The sequence below is a fragment of the Anoplopoma fimbria genome, chromosome 5 (genome assembly GCF_027596085.1).
Source record: "Anoplopoma fimbria isolate UVic2021 breed Golden Eagle Sablefish chromosome 5, Afim_UVic_2022, whole genome shotgun sequence".
Taxonomy (NCBI): domain Eukaryota; kingdom Metazoa; phylum Chordata; class Actinopteri; order Perciformes; family Anoplopomatidae; genus Anoplopoma; species Anoplopoma fimbria.
Window position 1 is genome coordinate 10,604,300 of NC_072453.1, and position 23,234 is coordinate 10,627,533.

At 40.3% G+C, this 23,234-nt stretch overlaps 1 protein-coding gene across 2 annotated transcripts; it reads right to left on the minus strand.

Annotated features, from left to right (window-relative positions):
• Positions 1–603: 603 nt before the first annotated feature.
• On the minus strand, positions 604–23,124 carry abca5 (ATP-binding cassette, sub-family A (ABC1), member 5). 2 transcript variants are annotated; one of them, XM_054598723.1, is made up of 38 exons: positions 23,085–23,124; positions 21,293–21,462; positions 19,463–19,649; positions 19,130–19,303; positions 18,135–18,232; positions 17,549–17,775; positions 17,312–17,453; positions 16,441–16,629; positions 16,131–16,278; positions 15,779–15,956; positions 15,242–15,300; positions 14,232–14,518; positions 13,898–14,017; positions 13,583–13,721; positions 13,097–13,187; positions 12,707–12,846; positions 12,250–12,369; positions 11,958–12,159; positions 11,290–11,456; positions 10,825–10,952; positions 10,471–10,608; positions 10,260–10,373; positions 9,187–9,357; positions 8,951–9,064; positions 8,659–8,796; positions 8,204–8,272; positions 8,031–8,107; positions 7,825–7,948; positions 7,445–7,562; positions 7,234–7,325; positions 6,350–6,525; positions 5,986–6,061; positions 5,717–5,811; positions 4,786–4,905; positions 4,536–4,688; positions 4,038–4,117; positions 3,881–3,936; positions 604–3,774 (listed from the first exon to the last, which is right to left on the minus strand). In XM_054598723.1, the coding sequence occupies exons 2-38, from the start codon at positions 21,413–21,415 to the stop codon at positions 3,634–3,636; spliced, it is 4,971 nt and encodes a 1,656-aa protein (XP_054454698.1). In that variant the 5' UTR covers positions 21,416–21,462; positions 23,085–23,124; the 3' UTR covers positions 604–3,633. The 2 variants fall into 2 exon arrangements, with proteins under 2 accessions (XP_054454698.1, XP_054454695.1); XM_054598720.1 differs by lacking the exon at positions 23,085–23,124 and adding an exon at positions 22,970–23,074.
• Between the last annotated feature and the right edge of the window lie 110 nt (positions 23,125–23,234).

Sequence of the window (23,234 nt, forward strand, 5' to 3'; positions counted from 1 at the left end):
CCACTGGAGGGCAGTGTGAACACTTTTGACCATAAAATAAAATGCTCTTTACTACAAAGTCTTAGCACAGATGGAGGTGTAGTTAGGTAATTTGATCACCGGAAGCTTTCGTCGATAGAAGATTACAAATGCTCTAATAGCGTCCATCAACCAAAACTCTAACAATATATTTTCCTTACATATGTGCAGTTATACAGCAAGGCCGCTAGAGGGCGCTGAACACTCACAACTATCAACTCCACGAGCTGTATGTCTAGACATATCTACATTCATATCTAGTTGTAGTTCTTAGGTTTATTCTTCTGCGTTTCTTGTTTTCACTCGTAATAAAGTACATTTTACTCTTTTACGTTACTTTAAGTACAGCTTTAGGTACCTGTACTTTAACGTATTTCTATTTAGTGCTTCGTCCAGCAAATCTCGGTTTTCACACGCGTTACATTTTCTTGTATTTTGTTTAAAATAGTCTTCTGTACCCGTTACATTTAGTTCAAACATTTTAATGTTCAGCAAACTGGATTTACTTAAGACATTTCATAGACGGGCAAGTGTTAATCCAGCATGTGTTACAGGCTGCATTACAAACTCACAGGGAGCCCCCAGGCTAGTAAACTCAGTATCGTGCATTCTGATCCATCCATTAAAAAAAAAAAGACAAAAATAATATTTTGGGTTAACATTTATTCATGAAAAGGTCATGTAGAGACCACAGAGTTCATTAGTGTCCATCCAGACATGGGGTGATACGGCAGGAAAAATACAGCACACAGCTAAACCACAGTCTTTAAAAAATAAAATCAGTGCACAGATAATCTTACAAAGATTGCATAATATAAACAAAAGGTTATAAAATTTCCCAGAAATAGTGTCATTTTTTTACCACCACCAGGAAAACAAAATGAAACCCGCTCCACGTTCATTGCCAGTTGCCTAAACACTCGACTTTTCCACAGAGAGCCAGAGGAGTGTTTGCTTTTCTTCACGTGGAATACTCCCAACTAGATGTGACGCTTCTTGTTCTGGAAGCAGCGATGCAAAAAAAAGCTGATGTTATTTGGGCGGCTACATGATACTGAAACCGACTGACTGAAACAAACAATACACACAAATGTTGCCGTAGGACCAAGGTCAAATTATGTTTTCTTATATGAACAAATACCCAACATGGCACGTGGGAAAGCAAAAATGAAATATACATATACGTGTATATGTGACATCCATCCTCGCCTCAAACAGGAACATGTGTGCAAAACAAAATGACAACAGCATTTAAATAAAGTTATCACATTTAAAAGGACATTATTTGCCTGACGGTGCATGAACCTCAGGCATGAACTTCTCCAGTTAAGAGTATTTGAATCTTTATTGCATGTCGTGTGCTCTAATGTTTGAAGTACATGTTTGGAAAGTCAATCGGCTTCAGACTCACAAAAATCCTTCCAAAGAATAACGGGCACTTCATGAATCAGCTCTTACTCATCTTCAGTTAATGACGACAAAGCAGGTAAAAACAGCAAATAAAATCTGTGACGGATAACACACATGAAAGTACTTCACCCCAGACACCTCGTGTAAAAACCCACCACCACAAAGCATCGGAGCCACGAGTCTGAGAGTCAGACGCGTGACGACGCTCGGCTCAGAAAATCTATCAACGTTATAATCATTTATTCAAATAAGCATCTTTAATTCATATCAAAAACCTCTTTATAGAAACTGTCAGCTTCTGCTTCACGGCTGTTCTATGACAAGGAGACCAACTACTCCCATCCCAAAGAAAACAGAATATAGATTTGTTTGTTTTATAGAGGTGGACAAAACAAACATACCTGGCAGTTTAAGTTTAATTAAATCCAACACAATCACCCTGCAACAAACTCCTTCCTCTGTGAAGCTTAAAACGTTGAGTTTTGAAGCCAGAGTTTGTTTGTTGCCGCATTAAAAAACAGTTTCTCTTTATTTTGTCCACCTCCTTGTACTCAGTAAAACTGTTACAGTTGTTGGTTTGGTCGTCAGGCAGAAGATCTACTGAGGAAGCTGCTCAGTTAGCACAAATATCACCCTCCCAGGTCCATTCCTGATCATTAACAAAACCCAACAAATCACACATTTATCAAGTCTGTTCATCAAAGTGTCTTAAATTCCCTTTTAGTGTATCGTCCTCTCACCTGAATGTCATGGAAAAATTACAATTTATCGGTTTGCTGATAGGTATTGCACCAACAACGCACCTGCTTGCACAAAAACAAGATTATGCGGATATATAGCTGCAGCTTCTCACAGTATATACACAACACAACACACACACACACACATCAAATAGGCTTAGAGTTAACAAAACACAGCTGCGTGATTAAAAGTGGCACCAAAGTGAAACAGAGTGACGAGCGGTCACTGCTCAGTTACAAACCCTCCTCTCAGCGGAGGACAAACGTACATTCATGATCCGTTATCAAAAGTCTTCAGCAAACCTGACGACTTCAAAAACACACACACACACAACCTCGAAGCTCCGCCTCTCCGTGTTTGAGGTCATCGGCCCCGGCTAACGTCTGACGAGGGCAGTGTGCTACATGTACTGGTAGTGCGTATTCCCTACACTACGATCCACAAAGCTATGGGTTCTAGTTCAAAGCTAAACCTGCAGAGAGGAAGGCCACAGGGCAACGATCATCAAACCCCCTCAACCCGACATCCTTCTGCCACATTTCTAAATATTCAACCTCGTCGTGAGCGTGCATGCTGAAACACTCAGTCCTGAAGAATGTAAACATGGGTCTGGACGTTAAGATGTGCATGCTGGTGTGAAACGAGGTCTTCAACCTCAGAGGAAAAACAACGTGTTAGTTAAGTAGGGAGCTTTGTAAAAGTCTAAAGACTGTGGAGAGCTGTAGCATCTCTCCTCTAGTGTTCTACTTCCCACTGCTCCACATATGTAATAGAACTACAATGCAAACTATTTATGCACATGCTACGGACACCAAAAAAAACAAAAAAGGACATCTCAGTTTGCGTGTGAGGAGGTGTGGTGGTGTGTGTTTCAGAGATGTGCTGCTTTGGTACGATCGTGGATGGATCCCAGTTCTGGTAAAAAAAATAATAATAATAGTTTCACAAACACAACAGACGAGCAAACACACTTACTGTAACGCCTCCCTCTGAGGAGAAACGAAGCATAAATATTATATATTATTTATAGATTTTTTTCCCCCTTTTGCTGACTCCCTGTGAAGATTTAAAAAAAAAAAAACCCGTTAGAAAGAGGAGGTGTCCCGTCAGCGTGTGGAGAAAGACCCCAGGCCCCCTTTGTCAGTGCGGTTCAGAAAACACAGAGCACCAGTGGACGAGGGGTTAAAACAGGAGCCCTGAGCCCAAACACACACACACACAAACACACACACACACACACACACACACACACACACACACACACACACAGTCTGACCCGTGTATGTGAGCCCCCTCCCTCACACGGGTGCCGTTCATTTAAAGGGCGGTGGGCGTTGGTTTAGCGTGGAGCACTGGGCGAGTGCTGGCGTGAGCCCTCGGGTGCTCGAGGCCTGGCAGGTCGGGTTTTTTTTTTCTTCAATCAGTCCTGGTCGGTCGCCAGCCTGCTCCCGTCTCAGGTGGAGTTCACAGCTGGTGCACGACGCTGTCTGTGTGGTTGACGGGGGCGGAGCCGTCCTGGCGCAGACGCTGCCACTGGAAGGTGGTGCTGAGGGAGCCGACCTCGTCCTCCTCCTTCTCCTGCTCCTTGGCGAACTCCATGAACACCTGCAGGACAAAGACACAGAGGAGAGGAGGAACAACATAAGAATAAACAGAAGGACTGTAATGTCTGTGAGAGAACATCTGAAACTGAACTTCTTAAAACACGTACCTGCTCCAAGGTCGACTGGGAGAAGTTGTACTCTTCAAAGTTGAAGGTTTGTTTGGCTGAAGATACACAAGAGATTAAGATGATACATTACAAATGAATGACTCAGCAGATTTGTCACCGTTACAGGGTGTTTGTGTGAGACTCAGCAGTGACTCACCTCTCTCTAACTGAGAGAAAGACTTGGACAGTGATTTCACATCCTCCATGGGGATCTTGTAAACCATCAGAGTAGCAAAGCTGCAAAGAAAGCATCAGCCAATAGAATTACACACGGACACGTAGTAATGTGTCTGTTGTTGCACTAAATTATGACAAAGGCATCACATGTTTCTTTAAGAATGGTTTGTTGTTTTTGCAGAGCTTTTATTTTGAAGGGTTGGATGGAGCCGATACATTCCTACATTCCACTTTCCACAGAACCAAACAATAATAATATTTATGTTCTTATGGAAATGAATAAATGTAGAATTTGTACACTTCCCTTTAATGTTCTGTGCTTTGATAGAAAGTTATTGATTCCTTTATTTTATAAACTGTGTGTGTTGCTCTTCCGATAGTGTAACCTCCCTTTCTGTTCTGGACCTTTCCTTGTCAGAGTGCATAACACACTCCCTTTCTTCCACACACAGACTCATTCAGTGGTCTTGGGTCTCACCTCTCTTGCCGGGCGGCGTGTGGAAAGATTCGGAGGATCTCCTTGTGCAGCAGCGCCACCTGCTGGAGCCCCGTCAGCTCCTCTCTGAGTTTCACCTCCAAAATGTAACCTCGTCCGTATTTCCCTTTTAAGTGTTGGATGGAGCCGATACATCTGACGGAGGAAAAAAACAAACAGACGGAGCATTGAAGTGATGCAGATTCTTGTGTTCTTTCAGAGTAAGAAAGCCACACGGCTGTTGAGCACTAACCTCAGCTGGCCGGACACCAAGATGGCCACGCGGTCGCACACGGCCTCGGCCTCCTCCATGTAGTGCGTGGTGAGGACGGCTCCACGCTGACGGTTCTTGAAAGCAGCACGTATGGCTCTCCTGAACAAAGAAGACACGGAGGTCGGCCATGAATCATCCACAGTCCTCAGTAATGAATAACATCTGCTCTATAGTTGAACCTACTTTGTGACCAAGGTCATCACAAATCAATCAAAAACTGTGACAAAAAGAAGTTTTTCTTGAGTAAAAAATGAATCAATAACAAGTCAAAATTGTGATTCGCTCCACAAGATACACGTTAGTTTGAAGGCAAAACATATAATAGCTTTTTACATTTCTTTCAGCCAGACATGTCATACTACTTACACAGAAGGACATATTTATTCCTACCTTTAAGCTGTGAATTAAATAACTTATACGTGGAGAAATTGGACAAAAATCTCTATTCTACAAGTTTTACTGCTCAGAAATGTTATGCTTGTGACCCCATATTATATATGGTTTACTTTTCATTTATTTATTAATAAATGTAATTTTTTTTGTGCCAGGATTTTGGTCATATTGAATTCAACATTTTATTTTCAACATTTATTAGACATTTTTATCTTTTGTGATTTTTGTTTCTTTGTTGTATTTATTTATTTTATTACATTTCTTTTGTGTCTCACGATTTTTGTCACATTGAATTCATTTATATGGACATGTAAGTGTTTATGGAAGTGATTCAGTTTGATTTCTAGATGGTTCATTATAACTATTATGATGAGGGAGGAGATAAATTGTGTCTATCCAACTGTATCTCATATTTATTGCATTTCATATTCATTTTTAATACCAATAAAAAATATTTCAGGACAAAAAATGTATTTACTATTCAAATTAATTTGATTTAAATAAAAACATTTCTCACCACATGCGCTGTTTAGACTTGGGGTCCATCCCTGAAGACGGCTCATCCAGTAAGACGATCTGAGGATTCCCAATCATACTCAAGGCAAAGCACAACTGTAAAAAAAAACAAGACAACAACAGTTTAGTCATTTGGAAATATTTTGCTGTTCATTAAAATTGGTCCCTAAACCAGAAAATCCAGGGGGATTAACGTCAAAGTGTCTCTTACTCTTCATACAGTACGGTATCTTTCTGAGTGGGTTTGTGTGGATAAAAACATGTTTTCACCTTCCTCTTGAGTCCAGCTGACAGGGTCTTGGTTTGTTTGTGTAAATGGTCCTTCAGCTCCAGAGCGTTCACCACACTGACAACGACAGTCACAAAACTCTAAGTTTTCATGTTATCTTCTCCGTCATAGGGTAAAAAACTCCATGTTTTCCTATTTACAGACGTGCTATAAACCAGGTTGATCAGTATCTGATTATTGCCATTCATTACCTCTCTGTCTCGAGTTGGTGCAACAATAAAATAGTGCAAATTAAATGTTACAACTACTGAATTATAAAAACAACTTTCAAGGTAAAAGCTCCTGCTATCAACCACCGATACGCTGAATATTCTTTCATGTTGGTCCGAGTGAAGTGAGGCTCACCGTTTGATGATGCCTGGTACGTCCTGCCCTTTCAGGCCCTTGATGGCAGCGTAGATCTCCAGGTGCTCCCTCAGAGTGATCCGGGGCCACAGAGGGTTCACCTGAGGACAGTAGCCCACATGCTCCAGAGGATTGTCCACCGGACGGAACTCTGTGCTGTAGTCACCCATCAGGATCTGGACGAGGCAAAAACAGACAACATTATGTCAACCATCAGTTTTACTCTTAATTTTCTAGGATGAGTTTGAGAGAAAGGTTCTCTTCTTTTTCAGTTATTTCAATTCAAGGACAACATACATGTAAAGATCACATGGTTGATTGTTAGAGAAAGGGATTTGATGCATTACAAAATTACAACCATGAAAACAATTTGAATAATTTTACTTTTACAGTTGCTAATTCAAAATTAATTTCCTTTTTTATTTTTTATTAATTTATCAACTATGAAACTGAAGTAGAATCATCAAAAGTGAGATTATGCTCATATTTTCATTACTTTTACGTCTTTCGATGACTCCTATATGTATAGCTAACCCAACCCGAACATTACACGGATAACGGATATTTTTATTGCTTCTATTTTGTTATTATATTTATTGTACTATATTACATATTTTATGTATTTTTGTATTTACTATTCATTTTATTTCTATTTCCCAAGATTGTTCTTGTATAACCTCAGAGACAATAAGCTTCTAGACTCTTTATTATTACTGGGATAAGGATAGTGATTCATTTCAGAAAACGTTTGATTAATGTTTTAATTCCACATCTGTGGGAATTCATGCATCTCTAAACTGGAGTAAAAGTCTTAAATGGAGTCAGGAACTTAAACCCCACAGTATTACAGAAGGAGAACAGCTTCAGTGTTATCTGTTCTGTACCTGGCCGGCGGTCGGGTCAGTGTCACCTGACAACATGTGCATGATGGTGCTCTTTCCTGCTCCGTTTGGGCCCAACAGTCCAAGAACTTCACCTGAAGTTAGAAACAGAAGATTTATTTTTCCTGAAACAAAGACTTTGGCTGAAGTCTAAACAGTTTGGTAACCAAGCAATTGAAAGTATAAGTGCTCTTAACAAAAAGAGTAAACATACCTTTGCGAACACAGAAATTGATGTTCTTTGCGGCCACTTTCCTCGACTTGTTCAGAGAGAAACCTTCTCTTCTACCTTTGTACTGCTTCCTCAGGTTACTCACAACCACGGCTGGTTTCTGAATACCACAGACACAGTGAAGACAGAGGAAATTAACTTATGTTCAACACATTTTGATGGTAAGTGATGAAAAATGTACCATGAATAAGAGGGGAAAAAAAGTTATGAAAATTTGACATCTTGTGCACCATTCATATGTTGTGAGCTTGGCGTCTAAAGTCAGGCATAAAAACAGATCCTCTCAATTTCCCGCTGGACACAAATTCACTACAGGTCTTATTACACCGAAGAAAAAGGTGAAAGATCAGATTTTGACTCACCTCTTCACAGGACTGGCAGGTGAGGGCCTCCTTCACTCTGGCCTTCTCCATCTGAACATCCTCATCCTCGTTCAGCCCTTCCTCAGGGTTTTTCTCAACTTTGGGCTTTGACTTGGACGACATCCTGGAAATGCAAAATAATCTTCTATCATGAGTCTCTATTCAGACAAAGAATCTTGCGATATGACCTGAAATCTGATCACTACCTGTCGATTGTCCTCCCTCCGTAACGGATCTCAAGCCAACGAAGCAGGAAAAGCAGCAGGATGCACTGGAGATACGGCTGAGCACAGAAACAGACACGCAGTGTTATGGCTGAACGTTTACTGAACTTTACTGTAGAGATGTTTGGCTAAAATGTTTTAAATTATATACATACAGCTATAATAGCAATGAGAAGGTTCTTCCACAAGAAGTTCTCCTCATACAGAGAGGGGAGGAAGGTTGCCTGTAAACGGAGAAAACACCAGACTCCATTCACAAAAACAGCAATTTTACCTCACAGAAAACTGGGGTTTCTGGTCTACCGCTGCTTCGATCGGTTAGTTTGTATGCGTTATTGTGTGACTTTGGTAAATCCAAACTATCCCTTTAAAACACCAAAGTGTTATATGGGAAAGATGATGAGGGGGTTTAGTCATACAGTATATGCAGCCGGAAAACACAGAAAGAGCTAAAATAGGCAACAATCTACATAGAACTGTTGGGTAAATTCTTGTTAATTCACAGTGTTTTCATCACTTCTTTATCAGGTTGTCTAAAATGTAGCATAATGCAGATTTAACACAAAAAGGCAGATAAACCACTGAAAGAACTGACTGGTTGAGCTCCTACCTTGGTGATACAGTTAAGGCAGCCCATGAGAGGATACAGAGGGTTGAAGAAACACAAGAGGTTGTGCAGATTTCTGGTCAGTTCGGGGTTGTCGTTCACAAATGACAACTGAACCAGCGAGGCCGACACCACACACACCTGAAGAGCCAAAACAATAATCCCATTAACATGTATTTTAGTTATTGGGATCACAGCTCTTCTCACATTTCATCGTGCTGTTTGACATTTTGGAAAGTGGTTAAACCTGTATTCTAATATTCTAAATGTGTATACATCAGACACACAGCCTCACCATCATGGAGATGACAGAGAAGAAATCCCTGTTGCTCTGGACCCGAGCGAAGCCAAAAGAAAACACGTAATTGAAGAGGATCATGGCTGGACCAAAGCCGACAGTACACAGGACCTACGAGAGGGGAGAGGAGAAGTCAGGAAAATGAATATGTAGATGTGTCAAAACGGAATTAAAGTATTGTTTTCCGAGGCATGAAACATATAATAATCTTATATGTAAAGGGCAGTACGGACCACAGAGGTGAGGTTGCTGGAGGTGAGCAGGCTTCCAGTGTGGAAGGAGAAGAGGATGATGGTCATGCAGGAGAGGATGAGGTAGTAGAAGGGGATGTCCACAGCGGCCTGTCCGCACCAGTAGGCTGACGGCACCAGACCAGAGATACGTAGCGTTGAGCGACACTTGATCTGAAAGAGAAAAGAATATATACACATGGATTAAAATATAGGGTTATTATAGCTGACATCTACAGTATTATAACATTAATAATCAAGAGTGGATCTGTGGGAAAGCCAGCAGGGCTATGCATAAAAAGAATAGAAAGAAAACACAATCTAACCAACTTCTATGAGTTTCTATGTGCGCTAGAGGAGGGGACAGGAGTGCTATGGTACCTTTGATGGGACAGCTGTGTCTAAAACAAACCACGTAACTATGACATACCCGGTTTGACTCGACCTCGAGACCTTTATCACATGAGATGCCCTTCTTTCATGTTTCCTGCTGCTGTCTACTTCTCAGACTGTCCAATGAAGGCAAAGTGCCAAAAAAACATTCTTTAAAAGTGAAGGTGTATAGTTCCCCATCTCAGCCCCTTCACAGTAGTAAGACTCCCCTCTCTCTTTTTTTTTTTTAGGTGCAAACTATAGTTTAAAATCCAAATTAAAAAAGGGACAATTTACCCCAAAATCAAAAACACATTTCTTTTCTCTTACCTTTAGTGCCACTTATGAATCTAGATTTTTTTTGGTGTGAGTTGCAGAGTGTATATCCGCCGAACTACACCTGCCAACTGCATCACCCTTCAGGAAGAAGACACAGCGCTTTGGGCACCACAAGCAGAGTGCCATCTAGTTTCATTATATTGAAAAGAAGGCAGACATCTCTAGGGCAAATATTACTAACAGTCGGCAACTCACATCAAAACAATCTAGATTAACGAATAACACAACAGGAAGGGGGGGGAACTGTCTCTTTAAGAAATCAACCATCTTAGTCAATGTGTGTTAATGCTGTGATGATTTCTTATCCTTGTGAAATAAATGCCTCGCTGGACAGATGAAATGATCGTTGGTAGGTGAGTGATTACCTCTCGGTCTCGAGTGTGGTCCATTGCAAAATACGCAGGCATTCCGGCTGCCAGCATTCCCAGTATGATGGCCTCTATGTACACCAGAGCGTAGGACGTAGCATCTGGGATTTGCTGAGAGATGTCACAATGGAAAACATTTACTATCTTTAAATGACTCAGGCTAACGGGATAGCTAAGATCTGTGTCATTTGCCTCCTTAAATACTCACATAATCAAATGGTTTGGTCCAGGTTCTGATCTGTCCAGTACCATTCAGTCCTCTTAGAAGAGCGTTGCTTAGTATATTGACAGTCATAGGCAAGGAGTGAACCGTGGTGCTGTTGAACGCAACACTGTATTTGAAACCCTGTCGACAGTAAGAAGAGAAAGTGTTAAAGAGAGTCCACTCCATCTAAATAAAAGGCTCTCGGCTAGAGGACTCAGCAGCTCTCAAACAAATGGCTCTTCATCTGGAACACTACGACTACATTAACTGATGTAAGAGAGGCGAGCCCACATCAGAAGCTTCATCTCCAGTTTCAACATCTGGTATCAAAAAAAAGAAATTGAATAATAGAGTGACCTTGCTGGATCCTGTTACGTTGATGGCAGCGCTGTGTGGAGCTGCAGCCATGTAGTCGCTGTGTTTCATCATATCCACTTTGATGTCCTGAGACTGAAGGTTGTGAATGAAGTCAGAAATATCAGAGTCTGTTGGAAAAAGAAAGAAGGCAAAACTAACCCACGTGCAAGAAAATGGCAAAAAAAAAAAAAAAAAGAAATGGAGGAAATGCAGTGAGAGCAAAAGGAGTATTGAGAGGGACATCATCAAGGAGGTCGGTTAGAATTGCACCCATGGGACAAATCTTATTGATTGTGGTTTGAGGTGTCATTTAACAGTCGTACAGCAGTCAGTATCCCATCACAATATTGAGCACCAGGCCGCACTTTCTAATAGAGAGAAGATCCGAGACCTCATTGAAAACCTGAAAACCTAAACCTTTAAGCTCGTTTCCTTCCAGAATAAAAAAATCTCCGTCAGACTCACCTGAGGAGTTCTGAACCAGGAGGCTGGTGGCATATCTCCGCTGTGCCTGGTTTCTTTTGAGGAGGTAAATGGGCAGAAACTGACGGTCTGGGGAGTGGATCCGGATGTTTCCTGTGGCCAGAGATAGGACGAGCACTGCGGCAACAAACACCAGGAACAAGGCCAGACTGCAGGAGAAGGGAGGAGGTGAGGAGAGACCAGAGAAATGGACGGGACAATGTCTCAAGAAAAAAATAAATGGGAAATGGGAATAAGCCAAGAAACTTTTAAATCTAGTTTCTTGATTAATAAGTTAATTTTATTAAAATAAATATAAGCAAACATAGGTTAGAGTATATTAAATATGTATAAGAAGCACTGCTTATACAACAAATTGCTCTTTCATAAAGTGCAACTTTATATTTTACAATGATAAAAATATTTAGCTTTTTGATTTCATCAAAGTTTATTTGCATGTAATGAGTGTTATGGATGTGTGAACATTCAAAGCTGCTCTGCAGCTGAAATTGTCTAAATAGTGCAGAGTCTTCTTATTTAAAATATTACATAGACAACTACATTTAAAGAAAAAAATATTTAACTAAACACTGTCATGTTTGGCAGCAAGTTCAGTATCTCAGACCTGAAACTGGAACTTTTTCAAATCCTTTTTGTCTCTGAATACTCACGTGTAAATGAAGGCCTTCCTCTCCCTGCGCATGTTGAGCATGTGCAGCCAGGCCACGGCGCTGAACTGCTGCCGCCACAGAGCGTGACCCGACACCACGTCTGACTTGCTGTCCGAGAACGTCAGCAGCCGCTGGTCTGTGTCGTCCACAGAGGTGGTGTCACAGTCGTCCTCCACCTGCTCCCGGTTGAACACACTGTAGTCTGAAGACAAACAGACGGACAAATACTTATCGGGACAGTCGTTTTATTGAAAAAGGAAGTTTGGGAACACTGCTTTGGCAACACACGCACCAGCTTGGTCCACTTCAGCCTCAGCCTCCAAGCGAAGAAAAACATCCTCCAGTGTTGTCATGGAAACCCCATAGTTGATAATTCCCAGATTGGGTTGACAGTCGAGCTCCGAGAACAAGCCTATGAAAAAAACAAAATAATCAGTACTTGCTGTTACGGTCAAAGCTGAGTCACAAATGAGTTGCAGTCATTCTTTAAGCATCTGACTGTGTGAGGCTTGTGTAGACAGTAAGAAGGGTGGCAGTCAGACGAGGCTAGGTAATTGTAAAAAGAAATAAAAAAAGGGATAGTTTGAATGTCTTGAAGTGGTGTTGTTTGAGGTACTTAAACTTTGTCACACAATTACATGTAAAATATTGTGATAAAGTTTTTTGCTGCAGCAGGACATTGCTTAGCTTCTGTGCTGGTACTCCTGTCTGTTCAGAACTATCCCTTTAACTAGATGGTGGGGTCTGACCTGAAAATGTGTCCATGCTCTCAAAAGGCAGCGTGAATGTCAACTCTGCCTCTTGTTGTCGAGATAACATTGCTTTGGGAACATGGTGGTTGACAAGTGACGAGATCTTTTCAGCTTCACATCCTTCATTGATTGACATTCTGCAGAACAGAAAAAAAAAAATCAACTGAATTATACAGAATACATTTTTACATCATCAACTTTATTAATCTTTTGTAGGATTTGTACATCATTTTATACATTTATCATGCTATTATTTAAATGGTACACCAATGGGCCACTGAGGTTTTTAAATACCCAAAGATAGGTGACTGTTCTGCAACTTGTAGTTATTTCAAATACTTGAAAGTTGAAAGAATAAACTACATCAGGGAGGTTAAATCTACTTGCCTGAGATGATATCCCACACCACACTTGATCTTGAGATACAGAGAAGAGCCGACACATTTCAGCTGTCCTTGAGAGATCACAGCTTTGCGATCTGGAGAAAATAAAAATGAAATCTGTGTTTAATAATAAAAACAAATGATATGATACTGTGAAACTGTAGTTGGCTAGAAACAATTTCAGACTGCAACTCAGACTCAGATGCACCTTGAAGTTGCTTATTCAAAAAAAAACAAAAAAACATGGAGAACTTTGATGAATCCTTGAATCTTTCTTAGACTCTTTCTTTACACTCAAATATTGTGTGTTATAAGTTTACAGCAGAGGCTTAGTGACACAATTCTATAATTAAAATATAATTAATTTGGACTTTTAACTTATTAAAAAGGGTAAGAGTAAGAGTTTTAATTTCCAAGTTGTGGTGACATCTGCCTCATGGTTTTGGTCCCTTTGGATCAGTGAATGTTATGCGACAGAAAAAGTTCATACCAGCAAGAATGTCAGCCTCGTCCATGTAGTGTGTGCTGAGGACAGTGACCCTGCCGGCCCTGCGGCTCTTCAGCAGGGACCAGACCTGGTGCCTGGAGCAGGGGTCCATGCCTGCTGTGGGCTCGTCCAAGAGCAGGATCTGGAAGGAACAAACGTGGTGCAAACTGCTTAGAATGGGCTCAAGCTTATGTAATCATGATAGGACTGGTGGGAGAGGGACCGATAACTACAAGTATTTCAAATACCTTCCAGTCTGGGACACACAAAAACACATTAAAGTAAACGATTAATAGTAAAATAACTTTCTCAAGGTACCTTTGGATCTCCCAGAATGGCGATGCCCACAGAGAGTTTCCTCTTTTGGCCTCCACTCAGATTCTTGGCCTGAGCAGTCTTAATCTTCTCCAAGTCCAGATCCTTCAGGACTTTGGATACCTATTAGAAAGAAGCAAAATCTCCTTCAAAATCACTTTCTTGAATCAACAGTCCCTCTAGTCACCCTGATGCTTCATTTCTGAATAAGCCATCTAAAATTAGATAAGATGACGTATGCTCATGCATTTAAATAATTTCAGACAAAACATTTGACAAAATAGGCCTTCGAAACAAAACTACATATAAGACAGATGCTGTTAGAGCTTCTCATAACCTCAGCGTCGATGTCCGAGGGTGCGATCCCTTTGATGGCAGCAAATATCCTCAGGTGCTCCTCCACAGTGAGCACATCAAAGATGATGTTGAACTGGGGGCAGATTCCCACCAGCTGCTTCATGTCCGACCCCTCAGCGATCTCTGCTACGGGGGTGCCGTAGATGGTGGCCGAGCCGCTAGTGGGCGGGCAGATGCCACACAGGATGTTCATGAGAGTGGACTTTCCGGCTCCGCTGTGTCCCAGCAGAGCCGTGATCTGGCCCTCATAGATGTCAAACGTCAAACCTGAGGGAAGGGTGTAAAGAAAGAGAAGAAAATGCACATGAACATTAAAGCAGACACACAGAAGGGCTGAACAACATATGTTTTCAGCATTGACATCATTAGACACTATGGAAACCAGTTTTCTGCCCAATAAAGAATGATAACTTGCAGGCAAAGATTGATCTTTGACTAATCTCTATGTGTAACCAACATTATGTATCCTGTGATGAAACAACATTTTGCATACCACGAAGGTATGCTTTTTATTTTTTTTTATTTTTTTAGGTATTGAGTTCTCTAAATGGTGCAACAGATATTAAAAGCTGCACATATTTATGAAAAAAATGTTAGTTTGCTCTGCTTGTTTCTCTGACAAACTAAAGATCCAGACGTTCGGTGACTAAAATCCTTCATTCAGTTAATATGTATATTTAAAAAACACCAAGATCTAAAAAGTATATATTAAAACAGGGCTTAAACTGCATAAAAGGTTATTTTTGTTGTTTCTGTTTTGTTTTGAAGTCTGATATTTGTGCTTTTTTATGTGTGAAAACTTATAATAATGTCTTGGCAAGAAGCTCCTTTGTAAAAGAGATTTTAAATCTCAATGGGACCATTCTGAATAAAGATAAAAGTTAAATTAATAAAACAAACGGACCGTTACTGGGCTGGAAAATTGTTGGAAATATTTGGAAAATGTAAGCACACAAAAAGCTTTTGAAAGTTGAAGTGTTCAGGACTCACCTCTCAGCGCCTCCACCACGTTGTCCTTCTCTTTGTACACTTTGTGGATGTTGTTGATGCTGCCAGAGAAGGAGCAAACAAAGCAATGTAGCAGCAAGATTTCATTTCAAGAAGTGTAAACACAGAAGCAGTGTCAGAATGAAGAGCAGCTCTCAGGTTACAGGCTGGTCCCACCGGCTCTCCTCAGCCAGCAGGGATAGAGCAGTGAGTGGTGTTTGGCAATGAACCAAGAACAGAGCCAGGCTGAATTTTTAGCTGAGTCTGACATTGAATTCTACTAGAAGCCTCCATCTCTCTCCTCATGTTACATAATCATCCTATAAATGGATATTTTTGTGCTAAAACATCCTTAAAACTTGAATTTAACCCCCTGCGTGAAATGAGTGAAACTACAAAATGATCCACTATTAAAAGAATAGCATTTCATCAAACTGTAGTAACCTTTCCAGTCATTTAACAGGCTGCATTTCCAAGAAGCACTTATTGCAACAGAAAAATCCACCAACTGTCAATCAATATGCCAGTTTAGATTTTTACCGGATGGCCTCTTTCCCTCTGAACTCAGGGGAAACGGGCTCGACAGACTCGTCGACACCAGGAGCTCCTTTCACATCCGTGTCGTACACCGAGCTCACTTCAACGTAGCGCTTTCTGCGTTTGGACCAATAGGATGGCTTCAGGAAGTACACCAAGGACCTCTTCATTCCAAACTCACCTGCATTTCAGACAAAATGTAATTGTTAATAACACTAAAAGAAAGATAGGTTAAGATTAAACTTAAGTGACCCCACTTGGCAATAGCAGAACTGATATGACTAATAGTATTAAAGCAGATTTAATTAGTTGTGAATTATATTGAGGTATACTGTGTGTGCGTCTGTGTACTTACCCGGCAGTACCTGGTCCAGGTAGATAGCCAACAGAAGGTAGAGGAAGCAGTCCACAACCAGCATGAGCAGGGGCACGTAAAGAGGATGAGGGCCGTTGGCCAGCGAGGAAAACACAGCACCATCTCCCTGGGCCTCCAGGTAAACCACCTAACATATTTAGACACATTATTAACAAGTGTGTTTATTTTGGGAGGGGAATAATACCAACAAGTCAGTATTAACTACATTAATTGTGAAATTTATCAGCCAATCAGGCGTTTCATTACACGGCATTTACTGGAAGATGAGCATTTGAAAGACATTTGTCACCTGTGCGATCCCGATTGAGAAGGCGCTGGGGGAGAGCAGGCAGAGAAGCCAGACCAGAGGCTGAGGGAAGTCCTTCATCAGCACGGTGAACAGAGACAGGCAGCCAAACACCACCGTCAGCATGGAGCCCACTGTGCTGGCAAACTTGGGCTTCTTAAATAAGGGAGTCAGCATGAAGGAGAAAAAGATCTGTGGAACGAGAGAAGAGAGAGAGAGAGAGAGAGAGAGAGAGGGCAGAGGGAGATGAAGGAGGAAAAATAATCAGTATTATTATGACTCAAACCATGAAAGCTGCTGTACTGAGAGCACAAAAACACCTGTTTTAGTTTTAAGAAACTGGTTTAGAGACTGTACTGGGGGATATATCAATGTCTAACAGGTTGGAAAAAAATCACCACACCAATAAGAGCGTTTTTAAGTCCAATAGTCAACTTTAATTGAAAAAAGATAGATGCAATCGTTTCTAAAATTCTAAAAATAAAATTAATCTAATAAAATATTCTGCTTCAATCCATATTTGTTGGCATTTAGCTTTTTTTTTTTTAAACATAATTTTCACTTCAGTTTGTTCTCCAGCACACGAGAGGCAGCACTCACTAGTTATATATTTATTAAAGTTGATTTAGAAAAGAAAGACTGATTCATTTAATCCAAAGAATCACTGTTTTTTTATTGGAGGATTTTGTTTGAAGATTTTTTTAGGGTTTAGAAATCTCAGAAAAGTATAAGTCAAAACCTGGGAAAATAAAACCCAAAGCATCTGCATGTCTAGTAGACACCATTCAAGCTAAATGAGAAGATATGAATATGTCTAAGACCCTTTAAACAAAGCAACACAGGTTTACTTTCCCACTATCACAGCTCTACTCACCGATGATATTCCGTAGAGGAAGATGAGGAAGAAGACAACAAGGAAGTCACTGTTAGGGAAGAGCGCCGTGTACGTAGCGATGATGGACATCAGGAAGGACATGGTGGTCACCAGAGCAGCATACAGGAGGCCCCATGACAACCTGTTGAACAACACAAAACCTTAAGCATAGACACAAACAAAAACATACTAACAAAACTTTTAAAACTACAGTGACCGAGCCCTCTTCTTCCTCACCAGAACGAGGTGTCGTAGAGCCCCATCATGGTCATGGTGTCCTTGAGGCGATGTTCCTTCTCAGCTGCCACATTGACGATGAGGAAGGTGACGAAGGGTGTGAAGGCCAGGACCAGGTAGATGGAGATGAGGGCGTGGGGGAATTTCTGCACCTCCACGGAGCCTGGCTGACCCATCATCACCACCTGCAGGTCCATCTCACTCCACACTGAACGCTTTGTTTGCATCTGTACACGGCACATGGACCATAAACTCTTCATCAATCTAAGAATATGACTAATATTCATTACAGATTCATTGATCAACATTTTTTTCTATTTTACTAATCAAACAATTGAATTGTTCATTATATCGAACCTTTCTTGAACAACGTTAACCATAGATGACATACCGTTTATGTATTCATCCTCAATGATTTCTCTATATTCTTTCAGATTCTCTTAACTTGTATCTAGCTATTTAACATCTATTGGCGTTTTCTTTATTGTATAATAAGTAAAAGCAACACGTGCTGCATCCTCATTCCTCTTTCGGGTCTAGTGGGTTCACGCTAAAGAACATTGTGCTGATCTCTGGCTTGTCTCACCTGGATGATGGCTGCATCGATCAGAGACTGGAGGCGGATGAAGCCAGAGTACCAGTAGTTAGCTGCTCTGCAGTTCAAGGAGCTGGTATAACAGTTGGCTGGAGGAAAACGAGCACAATGACAACAACATAAGGACTGTGCGTGTCAGATATATGTGACGTTTTTCTTTTTCATTTCAGCTCTAGAAGTAATAATCGTGTTTGCTTGCTGTATCATAATACTGTATAATGTTCTAATAAAACAGGTTTTTATTTCCCATCATGGGGAATACAGCCTACGGAAGCCCTAAGAGATACGTGAGAAAAAAAAAGTCTGTTTATCTCCTGTTTTTGTGACCTAAAAACAAATTAAAAAAGGTTTTGCCAGTATAATCTGTTTAAGTTTTTTTTCTTTCATATGTGAAAGCAGGCAAACAAAATTTAGAGCAGGGGATTCATTTCTGTGTTTTTGTCGGGATCATTTTATGTTTGTTGTTGTAATACTAACTTCGGCCACAAGAGGCTAAAGTGCACCACTATTACAATTAGGACTAAAAGCAAGAGTTTCAATTAACATAACTCGCTAACACATAATATATGTACCTCGTGTTTATAGCGCATGGGGACATTTATAAAAAAAAATTATCCGACAAAACTTTTTTACCCGTTTTTACAGAAAAAAATATGTTTCTGCTCTTTTTCCACTAGGCAAAATTTATATTTGTCCTGTTTCACAGATTAAAAACAAAAGGAAGTTAGAAAGATGATCCTGGCTAAAACCCTTTCTAACCTGTTTTGAAGTCATAAATACAAGAGAGAAAACAATATTAAATCAGACTTACAAAATGGATCACCAGAATTCTTTTTTAAACTTGCCTTTCGGGGCTTCAGTAACAGTCTGTAAATCCATTTCAAATAAAATATACAACATCTGAAAAGTAACCTTATATATATATATATATATGTGTATATATACATAAAGGAGGCACAATTAAAGAAAGACACATTAAACTATACCAATAGATTCTGTGTAATCGCTGGGTAAGGGCAGCTGGCTGTACGGGAAGCGTATCCTGTAAGAAGTGGCAGAGCTGTCCATGAACACAACGCCGACATAGCTGGAGGGCTCATACAGGCTGGCGTTCTCCAGGTCCTCCTCACTGGCAAACATCTCCAGACGATCCTGCATGTCTGAAAACACGAGGAGGAGGAGGAGGAGGAGGAGGAGGAGGAGTAAGCTGTCATAAACCAAGAATATTTTGTGCCAGTAACCTTCTCGTTTCCCTTCCTCAGTCACTTTACCATTTGATTAGGAACAACACACGGATGAGACGGATCTCAGGCACTTACGCATCTCCTGGGCCACCTCTTCCATGATGTGGTTGGTGATGTTATTGATCGGCGTGTAGCCCAGGCCCTTTAGGAAGTGGTCGTCACGCTCCAGCTCCACGGTGTTGATGCCTCCATAGTAAACGTGAGGATTCAGGGTGCTGATGAGTATCAGGAGACCCAACAGTAGCAGAGGTAGGATCAGTTCCTGCAAAGACAGACACATAAAAGGAACAGCTGATGAGAAAACGGTTAATGGTTTCATCCTTGTCAAACTTTTACTTTTCCTGCTACTTATCCAGTTAGGCACAGTAGTCTCTAAATCTGAAATCATCCAGTTCTTCCAAGGCAAGATGGAATAATACATGCATCATATGTTGTATATATCCCCATCATCTCATTCCTTGGATCTGGTGAATACCCAAAGCATGTGACCATAGGTGACGGTTGGTAGATGACTTTGCTTTAAGGCTGTACGAATTCTTTTTTATTTATTTCATAGTCATGGACTTCAAGACAAATGACAAGAGCCTTTCTTTCTCTTCCAATCCATAAACAACACGCTGCTGCAGCTTGACCTTCAGCAACACAGTAAATTGAAACAATAAATTGTGAGCCACTGGCATGTCAAGAGCTGATTTCACACCTTTTCAGGCTTATAAAGAGCTTCAACAAAGAAATATTTTACAGCATTTGGTTGACACAGTTCCACTGGGAAAACTTGACAGGAGATTTGAGTCCCTTGGGATTATCTAAATGTACAATAGTATTGAATCTCATTTAGTAAACACCACGTCCTCTCAAACATCATATGCTTTCTTGGGCTCTGTTTTTCCAGTTCCCATAGAACACAGCATACAAAAGATTAATTTGATTTCAAGTAACTCAAAATAAATGGTTATCCTGAGTTTAAGTAGCCAGTGATAAACAGCTGGCATCTCTGGTATGAAGTAAACAAGCGGTATTAATCGCACTGAAGCTTCTGAAAGCCCTGGACTTTCCTAACTGCTGTTAGAGAAGCTGCATGAGGTCTCTCAGTGCTGCCTCTCGAAGCTGAGAGAAGCTGATACACACAGGGACATTAAAAATGCATCAATGCAAATGAAAAATACATGGAGTAACAAACAAGAGATTGGAGGTAGAAGAGGCACAAGCTTTTATCTCATTCCAAAATCTATACTGTGTATAAATTAAGGAGTACTTTACCAAGGGCAAAAGGTTTGGGTGTTGTTTGTTTTTTGTTGCACTGGAGCAGCTACAGGTTTGACAAAATGAGCACATTATAAGGCTCATTAAGTGTAGCTTAGGTTTCCCTGGAATAACCACACAGAGAGCTCACTCAGAGATCCAGACATAATACGGACTATGACAGTGTGATAGACTTGAGAAAGATATGTGGAATCTAAGATAACGGCACACCAATGGCCAAACAAACTTTTCAATAAACGTCTCTTCCCTACTGTAACTGTCAGGGGTAAAACCGTCGACAGAATTAAAAGTAACCAGGAAATGTGTTAAAATGAAACGGTCTACATATAAAGGTAAGACAGTTTCGTATTGAAAGAAAAATGGGTCAGGTTTTAAGCTGTGAAAATATTAAACTCAGTATCTATCATTTATAAATTACCTGCATTAGGTTCTCTTTTTTACAACTGCACATGTCGTTATACACACACACGCAGACCTTCCTTCTACATTTACTCTGAACAATGTGTAATTGCTCCACAGCCTCTCCAAACTAAATATTGCATGAAAAGTTGTGCAATATGAACTGTCAAACACTGCAACAAGACAGAACTTGCTTCCACCCTGAACAGATTCTTATCAGTCTGCTGGGAAAAAACTAATCACCTGAAGACTCTGTTGCTTGGTTCTCCATTTGATGAGCAGATTCTTGTAGAGAAGACTTCTTGTTTGGTGCCAGACTCCAGCATCTCTTCTATACATGGGTGTCATACTTCCAGCATTCCTCATCTGGATGACGTACGGACGAGAAGTCGTCTCCCTAATGCTGGCCTCAGCTGCAAGTTAAAACAAATTTAAAACCATCCATTTACGTGAGTGTTATTTTAAATACAAGCTTTACGAAACAAAACAACAATGAAAAGCAGTAAAAACACTTTTATTCTGACTACCTAACTAACTGTGTCATCATCTTCCATCAATCCATCCACAAACACACAGACAACAAATATCACCATTTTTGATTGTATCAAATGCTTTTAAACATTTTCAATGCAACTGCTTCATAGTTATTCACTGCTTTAAAAAGCCTTGTTTCTCCCACTACAAAAATCTAGAAAGCAATTCTAATATATATATATATATATATATATATATATATATATATATATATATATATATATATACAGTACCAGTCAAAAGTTTGGACACACCTTCTCATTCACTTTGAAGAATCAAAAATATAAAACATATTCTGGTTTGTTGAGCATTTGTTTGTTCACCACATAATTCCATATGTGTTCCTTCATAGTTTGGATGTCTTCAATATTAATCTACAATGTAGAAAAAAATAAAAATAAAGAAAAACCATTGAATGAGAAGGTGTGTCCAAACTTTTGACTGGTACTGTATATATAAATATATAAATTTGCACTGTACGCAAACGATTAATCGAGAAACTAATCAGCAGATTAATCGTATCAGCCCTAACATACAGTATGTTGCTGCAGAATTACAATTCAGAGAGTAAAATACTAATTCAAATTTTTCTATAGTAAAATATATTCATGGATCACAGATGGAGGGATAAAATAAATGATCTTTTTAACAGTAAAGTTAGACAATGCACACAAGTTAACATTGCATTTCAGCACTGATGATGCAGTAACTTATGCCTTTGACCCCTGCAAAGACAGTTTAATGTTGCAGTGTGCAATGAATTTAGTTGCTTAATTTGCATGCATTTATAATAAAAACAAAAAACACCATATTTAAAAACTACTCTTAGATCAGCAGCACAGCTTCCCCCATCATCTGTGAGTCACCCACAGCTGGGAGCAGCTGGGGGATGCTGTGCTTCACTGGCTGGAGGTTTGAACCCTGAAACTTTATTGACAACTTCACTATGACAACGTCAATTGTGTAGTTTTGAGCAAAGGGTGCCGCAAATGACACCCAGCTACCCTTTAGACCAGCGTTCAGCCAGCTAGTTAATCACAAACAGCTAGCTAGCTTATTAATTATGATATCATGGTACTTTGTTAAGGCTTAAACGTCATTATTGCTGTTGAATTGTTCGTTTGAATTAGAAAAAAAAAAACGTCTTTCCCCTTTTTTTTTTTTGTTCTGCTGTTGCCTGGAAACAAGAATAAAGTGTGCGCGCGCGGGCTGTGCGCAGCGTTAACGGACAGAAATCAGCAGTTTGTTTGCATCAGCTGAGCTAACGCGCTGAATGCGCACGAGCGAAGGAATCCTGCTAGCTCGCGACACAGCAACACAGCCGATATCCAGAGGGAAAGAAACATGCACATGCATCTGATAGAAGGAGAAAATTAACATACTCACGTATGAAATACATTAAGGCATATTTTTCCTAAATTTGTAGTTTAACGGCCTTATATTACAGAATATGTTTTATGTCACGTAAACACCCCTTAAAACGAGCTCCCTTGTTTCTTACGTCGCTCTGGATGCTATTTCCTCCTGTCAAAATATCTGCTGTGACGTTGACCAATCAGAGCCGGTCTTGGTGTTAATGACAGCGCTGTGCACCAATCAGAATTGGACCAAAATGGTTTTTATTGGCGAATCACAAACAGGGAATCAAAAT